The sequence below is a fragment of the Mucor mucedo genome (assembly GCF_025094135.1).
Source record: "Mucor mucedo strain NRRL 3635 chromosome Unknown EV154scaffold_27, whole genome shotgun sequence".
NCBI lineage: Eukaryota > Fungi > Mucoromycota > Mucoromycetes > Mucorales > Mucoraceae > Mucor > Mucor mucedo.
The window spans coordinates 1-17,283 of record NW_026252311.1 but is presented as its reverse complement, the minus strand read 5'-3'; the positions used below and the strand labels follow the sequence as shown (position 1 = coordinate 17,283).

The following is a 17,283-nucleotide window of genomic DNA, read 5'->3' as shown; positions in this document are numbered from 1 at the left end:
ATAGTACAATACGCCCTCAATTATTTGTGAACTATCACACATCTATACCAATAATATTGTCGAGTTCTTTAAGTCCAAACCGACAGCCTATTTGCAGTTCACAATCTCAAAATTATTTAATGTTCAGGTTTTTGAATCATACTACTTTATTGGGTAGTTACACATGCCTAATAGGTTTAAATTTTTTAATACAAAACCATCATATATAATAAGAGGTTGATTAAAGCCAAGATGAGACGTATAAAACTTCTAGACACTGTTGTTCCCTTATTAAGTTGAAACAGCCAAAAAAAAAAAAAAAAAAAAAATGACACGACAGTGCTTAAAGCGAGATTTGGTATTCAAGCTGCCTAATCTTTCCAAAATGAAGCTTTGGCTTAGCGCAACTCTTGTTTTGTAATATTAAAAGGCAAGCTATAAGTCCTGGACCCCAGTTTGGTGGTTAGACTAAAAAAAACCAAATACCTCACGATTTTTTTCACAACATACAAACTGATATTGTGCGGAAAGTATATCAAATTGAATCATAAAATACAGTAGCTTGTACTACAAATTTATGGGCCCAATAAGATAGCTTAAAGTAAACTCATGTAGTTTTTGCTACGGCATGTAAGCTATTTCTTATCAAGATTTGAAGCATGAGAAGTTCCATGATGCATGTTGAGCGGCATATGATTGGGCGATTAAAATTAATGCTATATTTTTCCAGCGAGGACTAAAAATTACCGCCCTGTGTTGTCAGACTAAAGAGCAAAAATAAATATAGTTTAATTGCTGTTTAGTATAAATGATAAAGTTTCAGGGATTTTTTTGCATGATAGTGAAGAGATATTTAATTAAGAAATGTCTTTATATGTAAGGGATCATAAAAAAAAGTTTCCAGATTATGCAAATATTCCAGACGAATGAAATTAGAACATGGCATCTCTCGGTGAATAGCTGTGGAGAAACAGGAATTAAATTTAGAATGTGTGGGTGGGAGAATTGCTTTTGCATAAGCGATTGAAGATTGGTTCTTTATTTTTTCCCTGTTAATAAGGAGCTTATATAAATCATTTTTCCTTCTTAATTAAATTTTTTTCGTTTCTCTTTTTTTCTTTTCTTTCATAGATATAATGATAGCCTCTCCTCCTTTACAACCGGTTGACCCTTTAGAAAAGCAAACCTCAACTGAACCAAATGCTACGCTTCCAGGTACCCCGCCTGGAGAAAAGGCTGCACCAAGTGACAAGGGAGACTCACGTCAGGTATGTCAGGGTGAATTTGAGCCGGAGCAGCACTTTTATCCCCGAGTCTTGAATGCGCAAATCCACCCGCTAGTTCAGTCATTTTTTACTTTGGGAAACGAGCGTATCATTGCTCGCTACACTCATTTAAACCCTCAAGTTAAGCCGAACGATTTAAAAAACATTCTATCCTATACCCCCACCCATTTTCAATGGGCCGGTAAGTCATTATATCTGTCTATAAACCAGAGGCATATATTCACACCGTATGTAGGTTCTGACTTGTTCAACGTAACCACTGCCTCCGGCCATCGACAAATGATTGTAATTGAAACAAACTCATGTCCTTCTGGTCAAAAGTCTATGCCCTTATTGTCAGAGACAGATGAACATAATGAACAGGGTGGTTATCGTCTTGTGATAGAATCTGCTTTTCAAGACCAATTATCGAAATCGGATCTGAGTTTAGGCGGATTGGCTGTGGTTTGTGATAAAAACATGATGGAATCAAGTGGTTATGCTGCAGTTCTGGCGGATGTCGCGAAAGAGCATGTTTGGCTTGCTGAATGGCATGTTGATGATCCAGACCCTGATGTAAAGTGGGTGGACCGGGTATTACATATCAGAGACAAGGAAAAAGGTAATGGTCTCCCATGATACGCGGATAAATGCATTATAATGCTTTACTAACCGTCCGTGATAGTTTGGCACCCTATCCGTGCTTGCTTTCGTTATCTTACTCAAAAACCTTGGAATCGGTTTCCTTTGAAGACAAAGACCATTGTTATGAATCAAATTATCAGCTGCTTAGCGGGGGGTCGTAACAAGATGATGGCTGCAAGAGCATACGATTTTTACAATTCAGACATTGTAGCTACAGGTTTAGAGATCAAAACGCCTGAAACAATAAACAATGTAACTCGTGGAGAAATTCCCCTTTGGTTAAATTCAATGGGCGGGCATGCAGTGTTAAAGGTACCTTATAGTAATGCCGGGCAAGGTGTTTATACAATTACAAACAAGACTGAGTTGGATGATTTTATGAGTCAAGACCATCATTATGATAAGGTAAATATTGATTTTTTTTGCTGCCTGTTTGTTTGTTGTTAATAAATTCTCGTGTACATTAACATCTCAATCCAAGTTTATTGTTCAATCTCTTGTAGGAAATGCAACATGGTCAAGTGTAACTAGATCTGGTAAATTTTTCCATGTTGGAACCATTCCGAATAAAAAAATCAATACGTATGTTAGCGATCTTCGAATGATGGTAACTGGTAAGCTCAACCGATTCTAAATGTTGTTCCAGCGACTGAAAACCTAAAATAGGAAGCTCACAAGGGTTCCGTCCTATTTGTATATATGGTCGTAAAGCTCGACTTCCACTTACAGGTGAACTGCAACCTGACGCTAATACTTGGGACATGCTTGGTACAAATTTATCTGTAAAACTCCCTGATGGTGGCTGGACGACCGATACCTCTAGATTAATTTTGATGGATCGTAAAGACTTTAACCAGCTTGGATTAGGAATAGACGATCTTATTGATGCATATATCCAAACTGTGCTGGCTGTAATTGCTATTGATCGCATGGCTACAAGACTGATGGCAAATGGAGAATTTGATTATAAATTATTTGAAAGCTTAAATCCTGATAATGCATTAATGGACGAAATCCGAGAAGCGAACGGGGATTTTTAAGCAAGACAGATAAAAAATACCGAATAAAAGAAAGAAAAATAGTTATGATAGGGTGTACATCTCACTCCGTTCTCCTTTTATAATCTCATATTTACTTGATCAATACAGTATTTTTAAGCTTTTTGAGAATAAGTTAATAATAGTAATATTAGTTACGCTGAGTTTGGTTGGGATCATCCGTGTCACTGTAAAATAGTCTTATGACACATAATATTAAGTTATAAAATGTGCGACAGAAGACGTAAATAGTGCACTAGTTTTAAGGAATTTACACTTAATAATACACAAACAAAAAATAAGGAATAAACGCGCAAACTTTTTATTTAATGCATGTCGACGAGCACGGCCATTTACTCAAATCGACTTGTTACACTCTAATTTGGCCGAGACAAAATCATGGAAACATAATATTTGTACATGTACGTGCTATTAAACTTTCAACAACCCGAATCTAAGTCCTTTTGCTAAAAGTTTTGCTTATACTTTATTGATGTCTCGGCTTACTAAATTACAATGCAAATGATTTGTACTCAGTCTCACTTTCAATAAAAACTAAACGAAGAGGTGTGAAGCATAAGTCACTGTTTTCTCTAAGGCGCTTGTTTACGAGAAAACATAAAGAACTTACATTCTCTTCCACGCTTGAAAAGAAGCTTTAAGTTTTTATAAGAAATGATTTTCAAGTGAGTATAGACTTAAAATCCAAAAAGCGCATTATTACCTTCAAAAGTCAGTCACAAGCGTCCAGTTAAGAATTGAAGGTGGAGCTTCCAAACCTACAAGATACACAGATTGATGTGGATACCGCCTTTTTATCATTATTCCAACATACGCATATGCAATGAAGGCCATACAGATATATTTACAGGCCTTCTGGTAATTAATAAAGCACTGGCGTCAAACGTTACACTACATATGCCAAAGACGAAATTGACCTCTTCGACTTCTGTTGCTCGCTTTCAAATTTCTTCAAAATGAGGTTTTGTACACACGAAAGTCTATCAGAGGAGGGGAGGCGTACCAAATAAAGTGATTTAGTTGTTTATAGGCAGTACTTCTGATTTAATCAAATTGCATATAAAAATGATCGGTAAGTGCAAAACATCAGAAATTGATATTATTACTTTAGCGGTAAGCCATTCGAACTGAAACTAAGAAGGTATATTTGAAAAAAAAGAGCGGTTTATGTAATATGCAAATGTTTAATACACGAAAGTGTCAGATACAGTAAGAAGGCGTCTACAGAAAGCAGAATTAAAAACCGTCTTCATACTCCTCTTGACCACATTAACTAAGCTAATAAGACAATTATTACTTTGCAGATGGAAGCAAAGCGGCACCGGTCCGTTTTATCAAAAAGGCTTTAAAAAGTACTGTGGGGGAAAGTTTGGAGTTGCCGCTGATAGACGGGTATTTTACGTGTCAAATTTGTAATAGCTGTAAAAGTAGATATATGGAAAATGTAGTAACCAAATAATCAAAATGAGGAGTACACTTGGTATTGAAACGCAAACAAAATTATTTTAATAAAGTATGGAATAGCTACCCGCAGCATATTGAACATTTTTTTATTTACACAAAAAACAATGATGTTTTTTTGCACCCAGGTACAATTTAAGTTGTATCTCTTTTTCAGGTTTAAAAGATATAATAGCATGTTATTTTATAAATAACTTTTGTATTTTCTTTAAAAAAGTTATGCTAGAATTCGACTGGAGTCCTTATTTTTGTAAGCTATTGTCTAAAAATGAATTTTGATTCGCCCGAAAAAAACTAACGTTGTCGGATTTTAAGCGCGATGCTGGTAGATTGAGCAAAAACAGGCTAGAACAAAAGTGAAATTCGCCAGATCTTCTGTAGCATCAAGACGCACAAAGTCAATTTTATTGATTAAGGGGTAGATTATCTGTTTCTGTTACAGAACGAAAAATTTTTTGTTCACCGTCTTTTTAGTGCCTTTTCCATCCCGCCACGCGTTCTATTTATATATTAATCTCGCAAAGTACTAAAAAAAGGAAAAGAAATAGATAAACGCTATTTACAGATATATGTTAAAAACAATAATGTTTTGATGTAAAAATAGGAAATGCAAGGGGATATAACAGCTAAATTGAATTGTACAGTAAATATACATTGGTTTGATGGAAATAGCGGAAGCATAATTACAAAGGTACGTAAAGTCGTGCTTGATCTGTAACCCCCATTGTGTTTGTTGTGCCTATAGACATTAAATTCTAGGCTTTCATTTAGCTCAGCCACATTTTGTTAATTAAGAATTCCATTTAAACACAAGAGGAGATCACGTAGCATCAATCCACAGTGTCAGACTCTTATAAACAATATCAATAGCGACTCTTTACATGTTTGAAGTGTGCATTCATTTCGCATTAAAATATAAACAGCCGACAGTCCGCTACAACCCTTTCGTCCATTTACCTAATAACACGATGGCATGCTTGTTATTTGTTAGGGGATACAAAGATTGCAGGTATCCGGACTTGCTCTGAATCCGGCTTTTCGGCAAAGTGGTAGCTTTCTTCCGGGATATCGAATTCGCAACAGCTTCGTTATGTACTCCTAATAGTAAAACTTAGTTTGAAAAATATAACATGAAAGTTAAGAGAAACTGAAAAGGGAAGATTACCAAGTGATTTGAAGGCGGTGGCTCTGATATGCGCTCAGTGTGTCTTACACATTTTCTAAAGCGATTTATAGGGACTAAAGGTATACTTCTTATGAATATGCTATGAATCAAATAATCTTTTGACTATGTGGCCTTTTTTTTTATTTCTTTTTTGCCACGATTATTGCTGGGGGACAATTATTTTCGGATCTCAAAGTAGTAATCTGACAAGATAATTTTGAATTGATCAATTTAATGTAATTTCCAAACCGGTTTGTGATAGGAGTATTCTGGTTGTACCGGTGTCTCGGTGTATATATGTACAGCATCCATTTTAGTAAGGTTGTTGGCTGTGATTATGAAGAAAACACTATGTTGAATGCGCCTTGAATCAAATATACTACATTGTTTAAATGTAATAATAGTACGATGTGGTAGTATGAAGGTATGCCAGAAGAATAGGGGTAGACATGTGGCGTCTGAAAAGCGATAAGATGTACGGCTTTATTCAGAATTGGTGATACAAATGTTTAATATTTTGTACAGCATTGTAAATCGCGCTCGTTAGAACTGAATATTGGAATTTAAAATGTTTGTGTGTATATTTTTTTTACTCTCCCCCACCCCCGCCCCCCTACCATCGGCAGCAACTTTACTTTTTACAATTGTTTTTAAAACGTACATTTTGGTTTAAATGTTGGTATCCAGTAACAGGGGGAATCTCCCATGTTTACATTTGCGGAACTTGGAGGCTGTAATCAGAGCTGTCAGGGGGATGGAAAGGGAGCAATGTATATATATTATTGATTGACTTTTCTAGAATGAGCTCCTTAGCTAGTTTAATGATGTACGCTATCAATATTATCTTTCGATGGAGGTGTTTCTTTTATCGTGGGTATATTGTGTGTGCCCCCTGATTTTCCCGCAGGATCAATCACGTTTTGAACACATATAATCCATCAAAATTATCTTTTATATGGGTTTGCTTACCGAAACAACTGAACATTATTTTGAACTGGAGTGACCAGAGACATTGAGCAGTCAGCTGTATTTGAAGTGCATAGATCGACAACAGATAAAGTTATACCCTCTGTAAGCTTGCGTAATAAATAGCTTCCTTTATTTATTTACGTTATAGAATCCATCATTAAAGTACGAAACGCCAATTGTAATCGTGCATTACTGGTAATTGCGAAAAATTATTCTATAACGTTCTATACATAAATTATAATTTGTCCCTCTTGGGTTTCGTGTGTTTTTTAAGAAAAAAGAATGGTTCTGAAATCAATTTGTATATTACATTCGTTTTAAAAATAAAGCTACTATTGATAACACTAATTTCTTGCATATGTAAAGTCGTAAACTTGGATGCACGGCAGTAAAGTTTTTTTTGAGTCCGGGACCATATATACTTTGAGCTTAATTCTATTTTGCTTATAATACATATATTTAGTTATGTGTCTCTCTTTTGTATTTATTCATTTGTTTATATAGAAAGACCCATGTTTTTTATTTTTGATAGTGTAAAGATGCCTCTATGTCTTGCTGTTAGGGAAAAGAAAGACCTGGGCGCAGAACACAAAAGTACATGTAATACCCAAATTATGATACGAGTTTTTTTTTTTGCGTTCAATCAAATCCGGTGAAACCTTTTTCCTTCGTTATTACACCTAAGCTGCCGATTGATATGAAATTTGTTTTTATTATCCCATAGTTGAAACTGGTAGGTAATACGTCCAAGCAATAAAAAATTACAAAAAAAAAAGGTGTATGGGCTGGAATAAATTTTTATTAACCTTTTTGAAGATTGCAATATGGGAAATTAAGGGTGAGAATTATGTACAGTTGAAATAATGCATAAAAGAAAGAGTCATGTAAATCAAGTTTTTCTGCAATAATATAAAGGGCATATCAAAATACAACGTACAGAAAGGTGACGTGAAAATGGGGGGGGGGTATGGATTTTTAACAATTAAGGGTATTTTTGTATTTTTGGGTTTCCTTTTTTTAGGCATCATTGTAACTATCATTACCATTTGTAGCAGTATTAAAGTATGATGGCCTCATCATGTCGGCATAGCCATTCACCATATTATTGTATTCGGATGATGTAGTGCCAGAGGGTAGAATATTGTCAGGATTAGTACTAGCAGTAGAGTTATTGTAGTAGCCATTATTAGTTAATCTTGGCTGATTGCTCCTGTTTGTTTCGTAACCTTGCTGATGGTACTCGGTTGCAGGTGTATTTCCACTATTAGAATAATTGGTCCCAAATGAATCTTGATAACTCATTGCCATCAACTGATTATAGGACCCTTCAGTGGCATTTAATTCCTGCTGCTGCTGCTGCTGCTGCTGTTGTTGTTGTTGTTGTTGTTGCTGCTGCTGCTGCTGCTGTTGCTGCTGCTGTTGTTGTTGTTGTTGTTGTTGTTGCTGTTGCTGTTGTTGTTGTTGCTGTTGTTGCTGTTGCTGCTGTTGTTGCTGCTGTTGTTGTTGCTGTTGTTGCTGTTTTTGTTGTTGTTGCATGGATTTATTGGTATTCTGTCTAGTATTATTACTGTCGTTTGATGAATATCCCTGCATTGGAAATGATGATGACCTGTGAGCATTTCTTTGAAAGTGATCAAGAGGTGGATGCTGTAAATTGAAATGGAATCCGTTTGTAGCATTTACAACATGCTCTTTCTTATGATCGTACACCGAATAATTCTTTTTGTCCAAGTCAGCGTTACTATCAGCAATTGCATATAGTTTAGCTCTGTCTGCTGAGTTTGCAGAGTTTATCATGTTACTATAGTTGTCTTGGAAACAACGATCTGTTTCCAGGTCTTCGTTAAATTGGCTAGGATCTATACCTAAATCACTTGCTAACGATTCGATATTCACTTGGAGCATGTCAATGTCTTGAGTAATTGTCTGGGCAGATCTAGTTGCGGAATTTAATGTCTTTGAAAAATCTATCAATGATGGTTTATTGTCGTCCTCTGTGGCTGTTTCGTGCGGGGATTGAGGATATTGTAACGAATCTGTCGAAGATGAAATGGATGTATGTCTGTCATTTTTGTACACATCATGAGAAGATATCTCCGGTGGAGTAGGTGGAGGTGCATTGTTGGAATATAATCTCATAACAGATGAAAGTATGTTTGTCAATGATGATGCTGGTGTTGCAGATGGCGATGACAGAAAATCCGACTTTAATCTGTTGGCTGAAGATTCGTCAGGTTTTGTTGACATACCAGCTAGTGAAGCAGCTTCTTCAATTAAGCCTTTTGGAAGCGCATCCGCATTATCTATTGTAAATGATTAGTAAAATGATAAAACATTTACTTTGATTTTTTTACTTTACTCATACTGATTGCCAAGTGATCGTTGGCAAATATGGCTGTTAGGAATTGTAGGATTTTTTCAATGGCTTCTTGGTGTCTTTGATATTTTTCTCTGGCATTCAATGTTTCTTGCCAAAGTATCTCATTATCGCGATGTAAATCTCTGAGGTCTGTACCTATTGTTGATTGATATTTTTTGACAGTAGCTAAATCATCAACAAGCGTAGATAGACTAATATTCTCAGTATCTACAGTCTCTCTATCTCTATTGCGTTTACGGGTAACGAGGACTAAAAGGTCTGGTCGTCCTCTCTGAAAATGAGGGTTACTGAATTCCCAGATTTCATGTTCGCTTTCTGCTATTAATACGCCCTGTTGAAGGTGTGGTACTTTGTGAAAATCGTACATGTTCAATTGACGTACAAAGGATGCAAAAGTATTATGCTTATAAAATCGAGGTAACACATTTTTTGCAAATTCTTCATGTTTTTCCACTAGACTAGAAATGTCAACAATAAAATAAAAAAAATAAAACGCTAAAAAAATTTTTTACCAATAAAAGAAGTGCCGTCTTTAGACCATCGAATCAAATCGTTTGTTGTTAAATCTTCAACCATACTATTATATTATTTTTTAGTATATTTTTTTTTTTTTGGTGTATAAATAGAAATAAAACGTACTTGTAAAGTTTGTTAAGAAAGGCTGGAACACTTCTCTGTGCTATTAATCTAGGTGGGATCGCACCTGGTGACGTAAACAGAGTGGATGTAATTGAACGCATTTGCGGTGATGACGTATTCCCATTCTCGATTGGAGCATCAACTGCTCTCTTCTTTTTTGTGGTGATATTGCTTTTAACAGAAGTCATGGAGGAAGAACCAGAATCAGAGGAACTTGCAGTTGAGAACAAGTTGGTGGAAGGAGATCCTGATGAAGTAGATGAGGAAGAAGAATGAGATCTCTTTCTATTTGCAGGCAACTTGGTGTTGGTTTTATTGACTATTGTGCGTCTTTTTAACTGTTGTTGCTGATTATCCATCTATTATGAAAATAACAAAAAAAAGACGGTTTTTTTTTTTTTAATATGGGTATTTCAAACAATTAGCATTTAATAGTACCTAAAAAAATAGTGATTTTTTCTAAAAAAATAAATAAAAAAGTGATGAAAAGGAAAGAGAAAACCCCACGATTGCCGATTTCAATGAGATGCGTATTTTGCTTTTTCGGTTCTGGGTCAAAAAATCTAATAAATTGCCCATCTGATCCAAAAATGGAACTTTGGGCGTTCCACAATGCGATAAGTGTGTATTTTCTAATAGGGGCAATACGGGGTTTTATTAGGGGGGTCAGATTATCATCCTTTGCACACTTTCCAATTGTCTCCTTGTTATTAAAAGCTTAAAATATTTTTGCTTGTTTACCTTTTTTATTTTCTTTCGACTGAAAAATTTTTCAGCATTTTTCCAAATTAGTTATGGGCTTGTTGCGAGTTTAAAAAACCGTGTATTTTATTTTGAGGTCACTTGTGAAACCTGTATTTGGTTTAGGGCGTTTTGGGGATTGCATTGCATATCAGATGGTCTCCTTGGAAATAACAACTGAATAATCATAGAAGCCATTTCTCTATTTTTACGGCATATAGCTAAACACATCTATATATTCTACGATCTACTGCAGTCTTGGTATCTGTGGCTACTATTTTTTTTTTCTTCTATATCATTCTACATTATTGTTTTCTTACTCCCTTTTCCGTATATTAGCTAAAAGGGGGTGATTGTACCCACAAAAACGGTAGCAAATGAACAACCCAACCTCACGGTAGAGTAGTACATGCACTGTTTTCAAATGAAAATAAAATCATTTTATCTCCAGGGATACACACATAGCCGCTGGCAACCAAAAATAAAAATTAAAAAAATTAAGATGCCTATGTTACACTACCACGAGAACATGATTGAAATGAAAGACCTTGCAGGAGCTCGCTTATCGTCAAACCTTCGCTCGAGGAGCTCACGTTTTTTTTTTTTTTTTTTTTTCATTTTTTTTTTCTGTCTAAGCATACCTCTTACATAATTTGCTTTTTAAATTAACACTCAGATAGCGTTTAATCCTATAGCCTCATTATTACTGCAGATTCAATTATAAATAATAATCCACTTAACGTTCCACAGCTCCCAAATGGATTAAAAAACAACCTGCTAAAGGATTTCAGAAACAAAGGGTCGATCGAAAACACATCATAAAGGTACTCTATAAAGAAAGAAAAAAATCTCTTTTAATTTGTCACGCTTTAAAAGACAATTTACATATATGCAATAATTATATATAAGGGTCACTTACAATCGCTTCATCTTTGTCAAGTTTGATAAAGCTTACGGGAGAGCCGGCAAGCTCAAACAATGGAGACATGCTGCAAATTTGAATTAAGCTGAGTTTGTTTTTAATATTTAACATGACAAATCTTTTGAATGACAAACTTTGTATATCTAAAAAAAGACATTTTGACTGATATTATGAAGTTATAGGGTATACAATGTTATGACTAGTGTCTATTAGGCTTTTATTGATTACTAGATTGGCTAAGATTATATCGTAAATCCATTTCGAGACAGGTGTCGTCCACTTAGGTCAAAACTTATTATAAATTTGTATCCGGGAAACATATAGTAGCAGACAACGACACTCCGAAAGGAAGAACTATTTCTCCCAAAAAGTTTCCATAATCCAGAATCTTTTTATATAAAAAGGGACAGCGAAAATTACCCGCATTTTTCCAATAATTTTCTTTTTTCTATATACCAAGATATTTTTTTCTTACATTACCATATGTCTGCAGATAATACAACTTCTCTAATTGTTGCTCTCAAGGGCACATCCAATATCGAAAAAGACGGCCGCATCATCCGTTTTGGTAACGGCGCTAATTTAGATACCATTCGAGGCCTTGCTGCCGAAAAATTAGGCATTGCCGTTGGTTATACCGATATTCAACTTTTAAACGAAAACGGTGACTTATTAGCTGGTATAGACGCTGCTAAAGATCAACAAGTTGTTTACATCGGCTTAAAGCAACAAATAAAAGATGTCATTCCTGGTCCTGTCAATCTTCCATTCGTGGGTAGTTTATACGAGTTACTTCCCAATCTGTAAAGTAGACATATACACCTTCATATTTTTTCGTACGTACTAACAATAACTACTTTAGTACTGATGGTTGGATGCGTCAATTCAAGAAGCATGGTTCCCTCGTAGAAGTGAATATCTTGGGAAGAAAGGTCGTCGGTACAAATGATCCTGAAATTGCTGAACTTTTCGCAAAGGAATCTGAATATTTTACTAAAAAGGTTGGCGCTACAGGTTTGAATGAAATTAAGGCTTTCGCTCGTCAAGGTCTTTTTACTACTGACACTGAAGAAATGGATTGGAAACTTGCTCATAAGCTTTTAATGCCTGCATTTAGTCCTCGTGCAATCAAGGTAAAACCGATCGTATGTTACACGATATGCCTGTCAAACTAACGTTACATTTTAGGTTTATCAACAAGAAATGGGTGAAATTACTCAACAAGCTATCAAAATTTTCGAACAATTTGCTCCTTCAGACCCTGTCGAAATCATTGATTGGACAACTAACATTACTTTCGAAACAATTGGTCGTGTTGGTTTTGGTTATGACTTCAACTTGCTTGCCGAACGCGATCAACCACCAAATGCTTTTATCGAAGCTATGGGCTTTTGTTTGAACCAATCTATTCAACGTATGCAACAAGCGCAATTTATCAAGCTTTTACCTATCGAAGCCAACCGTAAATTTGAACAATCTATCAAACACATGCATCGTATTGTGGACGGCGTTATTGTTGAACGTAAGAACGGTGAAGACGCCAAAGATATGGAGAAAGATTTATTAGGCTATATGTTGAATGCTCGTGATGAGAATAATTTGGGCTTATCTGATGAGAATATTCGTGATCAAGTCGTTACTTTTTTGATTGCCGGTCACGACACCACTGCCAATACACTTGCCTGGACCCTTTATGAATTAGCAAGAAACCCTGATATTCAACAAAAGGTGCTTCAGGAAATTGCCGATAACCATATTACTTGGGATGTCTTACCCACTTCCGAGCAAATTTCAAATCTCAAATATATCCATCAAGTGATCAAGGAAGTACTTCGTGTTTATCCACCAGTCAGAGTATTGGGCAAATATTGCAAAGAAGATTGTATTGTACCCGGTGGTTATAGAATCAAGGCTGGCACTACCTGTGCGCTTCATGTATATGCTATGCACCATAACGAAGACGTTTATCCTGATCATAGCCGATTTGATCCTGATCGTTGGACTCCTGAAGAAGAACAAAAGCGTTCTCGTTTCTCTTGGTTACCTTTCAGCACAGGTGTCAGAGGTTGTATTGGTATGGCTCTTGCCTTACAAGAAGCAAAAACTGTTTTGGCTATGCTCTTAAATCGTTTCGAATTCCTTTATGATGGTCCTGATGTTCAATATGATCCCAAAGCTGCTACTACTAAGCCCGTTGGTCTCCATATGAATATTCATCCCCGTGAAAATTTCCCTAGCCCAAGTTCTGAAGCCAGCGCTGCCAAGGAAGCACAAAATACCGCTAAGCCTGTTCCAGTTCGCAGCCTTCCCGTTGTGTCTCGCGATGCTGTTCCTACTGATGCCAAGTTACCTCCTATCACCTTTTTGTATGGCACACAAACTGGTACTGCTCAAGATTATGCTAATCAATTGGCCAATCAGGCTCAAAACTTTGGTTTCAGCAATGTCACTCTCTGTGAAATGGACAAATGGAAGGTGATTCAAGATGGAAAGTTCAGCCCAGAAGATATAAGTAAGCGCACGGATAAGGAAATTGTTGTGATCTGTACCGCTACTTATAACGGCCAACCCCCTGATTCTGCTGAAAAGTTTGACAAGTTTATCGATGATAAAAGCAAAGAAGAAGGTCACGGAAGTCTCTTGAATGGTCTCTCATTCTCTGTATTTGGTCTTGGTAACAAGAACTGGCGTACTTACCAACACTTTCCCATCAAAGTCACTGAGATGTTGGAAGAACTTGGTGCTCATCGTTTCTTTGCTGGTGGTGAAGGTGATGCTGATAAGGACATGGATGCCGTTTTCAATGAATGGTGTGCTCATTTCTGGACTCATACTTTGGATAGCTATGGCATCACTGCCTCTGAATCTAACTCAGTTGTCCCTGCCGCTGCCACAACTGTTGCTAGTAAACAAAGTGTTGTTAAAGTAAAATTCATTCAACCTAGCGAAACTGAAACTTGGAATAGAGCCACTAGAAATCAAAATGGTGAACCCAATGCTACCCTCTATACCAACCGTGAAATTCAGAAAGAAGGTTCTCCTCGTAGTACTCGTCATATCGAAATCGATATTTCCAAGTTGTCTGCTATTGGTGATAAGAATCGTCTTTATAACTCTGGTGATCATTTGGAAGTTTTCCCTGAAAACAATGAAGCCACCGTCGAAGCTGTTGCCTTAAGCTTTGGTTGGATTTTAGAATCTGTATTTGAAATTGAACAAGAAACACTTTCGAATGTATCTCCTCGTTCTCTTGCTGCCAATGTTAAAGGTCCCTGCACCGTTCGTAACATGCTTACTTATTACGCTGATATTACCTCCCCTCCCTCTCGAGCCGTTCTTGCCTGTTTCTCTGCCCAATTAAAATTAACTGCTCCCGATACTGCTGCTACGTTTGAAAAGCTGATTATGCCGGATGAGAAGAATCAAGATCAATATCCCGACTTTATTAAGAAACACCGTACTATGTTAGACTTACAAAATGCTTATCCTCAAGTCAATCGCTTAGATTTGGGTCAATTTTTGGCCTCTGTTCCCGTGATTCAACCTCGTCGTTATTCCATTGCTTCTTCTCCTTTGGCTTATCCCACATCGGCTCATTTGACTGTAGGTGTTGTTGATGACATTTGTAATAACAAGCACTATAGTGGTTTAGCCTCTTCTTATTTGAAAAATGGAAGAGAAAGCATGGTTCTTCGCGCTGCATTAAAATCCTCCAAGAGCACATTTAGTATGCCTAGCGATCCCAATGTTCCTTTAATTATGATCTCAGCTGGTACCGGATTTTCTCCTTTCCGTGGGTTTCTTCAAGAACGCAAAGCCCAACTTGAAGCTGGAGAAAATGTAGGAAAAACTGTTTTATTCTTTGGCTGTCGTCGTTCGGATCAAGATTATATCTACCAACAAGAATTGGAACAATTCGAGTCGGAAGGTGTTCTTACAAGTCTTCACACCGCCTTCTCAAGAAATGAAAACCAGTCACCCATTAAATATGTTCAACATGCACTTATCTCGAATGCTTCTGAAATCTGGAACTTACTTTATCCCACAGATCCTGAGGCTAAACCTGCTGCTATTTACGTCTGTGGAAGTGGTGCTATGAGCCGCGATGTGCGTCGCGCTTTTGTCAATATGACTATTTCTTTTGGTTTGTCTAATACCGACGAAGAGGCCGAGAGATTAATTGATAACCTTATGGATGAGAAGCGTTACTTGTGTGATGTCTGGGGTTAAATATCATTCGTCCCCCCTTTTTTCTATAAAATATAAATAAAAATATTCAAAGCATGATCCTTCTTAAAAAATCTTTACTCATGACATAATCAATCCCTTGTTTATCTGCTATAATCGAAGGAATCGATATTGCTTGCATCGATAGTTTGTACAGGTTACTACATGGGACGAGTGTATATTTTTAGACAAATGTTTTGGTTTTAGCTCGATCGTAAACACAACAGCTTTAGTAGGTTTCACCCCTTATCACCTTTTTTTACACCAAAGTAGAAAAACATACCTGAAGTCAACTTCCTTTAAAAGAATAGTATGACGACACTACAGCTGCTAGTGCTATCATCCTTACTAAAAGGCAAGCTCAGAACTACTTGACGTAAAACGAGTTTGCTGTTTTATAAAAAGGAAAGGCGATGTCACTCCTTTAAAAAAAAAATAACAGAAAAGCTCGTGATAAAAAGTAACGATGTAGTCTTAAATATTAGTGTAATAATGCATTAGAATTGCAATAGATGACTCATGTGTCCAGTCACAATCATGTAAAATCGCATACTTGCAGTGCTCGGCCTAGTAGATTTGTCAAATTTGAGATCATCTTCATTTATCAGGATTTTTTTTAGAAATTGGACATTTTTTCAAAAACAGTTATAAATAATCATACGTCAGTTTTGTTGCTTCACCGTCTGAAGCGCAAAAAAAAAAAAAAAAAAAAAAAAAAAATCAATTGAACTTTTCATGGCCTACACGAAATGGCTTATGAAATTTAATTCACGCTCAAATTTCGTTAATTGACCACCTCACTCCCATTGACGGAAAGTCTTGTGCTGTTATAAATTTCATTTGCAAAGAAGCTTACACTGACAGCTTACTTATGGAGGAGGATTTTTTTACACCTCAGAAATTCCATCATTCTAACTCTTTAAATGTACCTTTTCAGCAAGATTCGCTTATGAAAACTAATGTAAAGCTTATATACCAGTTCCTTACAAGTATAAGCACTTGATTATTTACGCTTAGACAGACTTTATGCAAACAGGAAAATTTCGGTGTAGGTCAATGTTATACAAACAAATCGTGTTTAATCTTGGACTACTAGACCAAATATATGATAGCACAACTTGTGAAGTGCATCAACTGGGATGTTTAATAGAGTATGTAAAATTGACCAAGTTGATTCGACATACAGCCCATTTCCATATTCACGCGTAACAAAAATAAACCCTTCATTCGATTGGTAACTATTATGAGCATTGAGTTGGACAAATTTAAATACAATTTAAATTTTTACAATAGGTGTACAACCATTTAATGAGATAGATGGCGAAAGCAAGTGCTTTGTAATATTTGCTAATTTTTATTGATTGTTCGTGGATGCACCATATTTCCAGGAGTTCGAAGTAGTGACATTATAAGTTACGGCACTTTACGCATATGTTTTAGATATGCTGAGTAAAGAAGTTGGTGCTTTTACAAATTCAAAAATAAAAAATATGAAAATAAATAAACAAAATAGCAGGCGAGAAGTGTAAGCAATTTGGCAAAGCAATCGAAGAGATTCGACGCATGTCTCCAAAAGTATCTTCAATCTTGCGAAAATTGGAAATAAATATTTTGGTTGAACGAAATGATCATACAGGCTATGGACCAATAGTATCAACTTCTACTGTAAAATACGCAAGACATGCAAGACCAAATGATGACTATATTTTAACCCCTTTGATGTAGAATCATATAATTTTAAAAATGAGCGGCTATGAAGATATCGGGTGAGCTTAAAGAAAGAGGAACCATACCGACAAATGCTTCTATCATCCGGATCATAGCTTTGCTCC

At 36.2% G+C, this 17,283-nt stretch overlaps 4 protein-coding genes across 4 annotated transcripts; 3 read left to right on the top strand and 1 right to left on the bottom strand.

The window, feature by feature from the left end:
- The first annotated feature begins 905 nt into the window (after positions 1 to 905).
- Positions 906 to 3,039, top strand: EV154DRAFT_502488 (uncharacterized protein). The gene is made up of 5 exons (XM_051600802.1): positions 906 to 1,446; positions 1,501 to 1,866; positions 1,930 to 2,294; positions 2,371 to 2,503; positions 2,556 to 3,039. Exons 1-5 carry the CDS (start codon positions 1,116 to 1,118, stop codon positions 2,927 to 2,929), a joined length of 1,569 nt encoding a protein of 522 aa, XP_051459526.1. The 5' UTR covers positions 906 to 1,115; the 3' UTR covers positions 2,930 to 3,039.
- Positions 3,040 to 4,253: 1,214 nt separating this feature from the next.
- On the top strand, positions 4,254 to 4,406 carry EV154DRAFT_417486 (uncharacterized protein; the record flags this gene model as incomplete). Its single annotated transcript, XM_051595792.1, has 1 exon — positions 4,254 to 4,406. A coding segment is annotated over one exon (153 nt), but the record flags the coding sequence as incomplete, so codon positions are not given.
- Positions 4,407 to 7,420: 3,014 nt separating this feature from the next.
- Positions 7,421 to 11,290, bottom strand: EV154DRAFT_601028 (uncharacterized protein; the record flags this gene model as incomplete). Its single annotated transcript, XM_051607203.1, has 5 exons — positions 7,421 to 8,845; positions 8,902 to 9,375; positions 9,435 to 9,499; positions 9,562 to 9,920; positions 11,222 to 11,290. 5 exons carry the CDS (start codon positions 11,288 to 11,290, stop codon positions 7,560 to 7,562), a joined length of 2,253 nt encoding a protein of 750 aa, XP_051459524.1. The 3' UTR covers positions 7,421 to 7,559.
- EV154DRAFT_158670 (cytochrome P450) lies at positions 11,248 to 15,477 on the top strand. The gene is made up of 3 exons (XM_051594146.1): positions 11,248 to 12,027; positions 12,087 to 12,357; positions 12,413 to 15,477. The coding sequence occupies exons 1-3, from the start codon at positions 11,708 to 11,710 to the stop codon at positions 15,452 to 15,454; spliced, it is 3,633 nt and encodes a 1,210-aa protein (XP_051459523.1). The 5' UTR covers positions 11,248 to 11,707; the 3' UTR covers positions 15,455 to 15,477.
- The last annotated feature ends 1,806 nt before the right edge of the window (positions 15,478 to 17,283 follow it).

What these genes read in the sequence shown, in the direction of transcription:
- EV154DRAFT_158670 (XM_051594146.1), top strand. Translation starts at nt 11,708, where the DNA reads ATGTCTGCAGATAATACAACTTCTCTAATTGTTGCTCTCAAGGGCACA. An exon ending in TACGAGTTACTTCCCAATCT is followed by an intron (nt 12,028 to 12,086) that starts GTAAAGTAGACA and finishes TAACTACTTTAG; the next exon opens with TACTGATGGTTGGATGCGTC. An exon ending in TTAGTCCTCGTGCAATCAAG is followed by an intron (nt 12,358 to 12,412) that starts GTAAAACCGATC and finishes GTTACATTTTAG; the next exon opens with GTTTATCAACAAGAAATGGG.
- EV154DRAFT_502488 (XM_051600802.1), top strand. Translation starts at nt 1,116, where the DNA reads ATGATAGCCTCTCCTCCTTTACAACCGGTTGACCCTTTAGAAAAGCAA. An exon ending in CACCCATTTTCAATGGGCCG is followed by an intron (nt 1,447 to 1,500) that starts GTAAGTCATTAT and finishes CACCGTATGTAG; the next exon opens with GTTCTGACTTGTTCAACGTA. An exon ending in TATCAGAGACAAGGAAAAAG is followed by an intron (nt 1,867 to 1,929) that starts GTAATGGTCTCC and finishes CGTCCGTGATAG; the next exon opens with TTTGGCACCCTATCCGTGCT.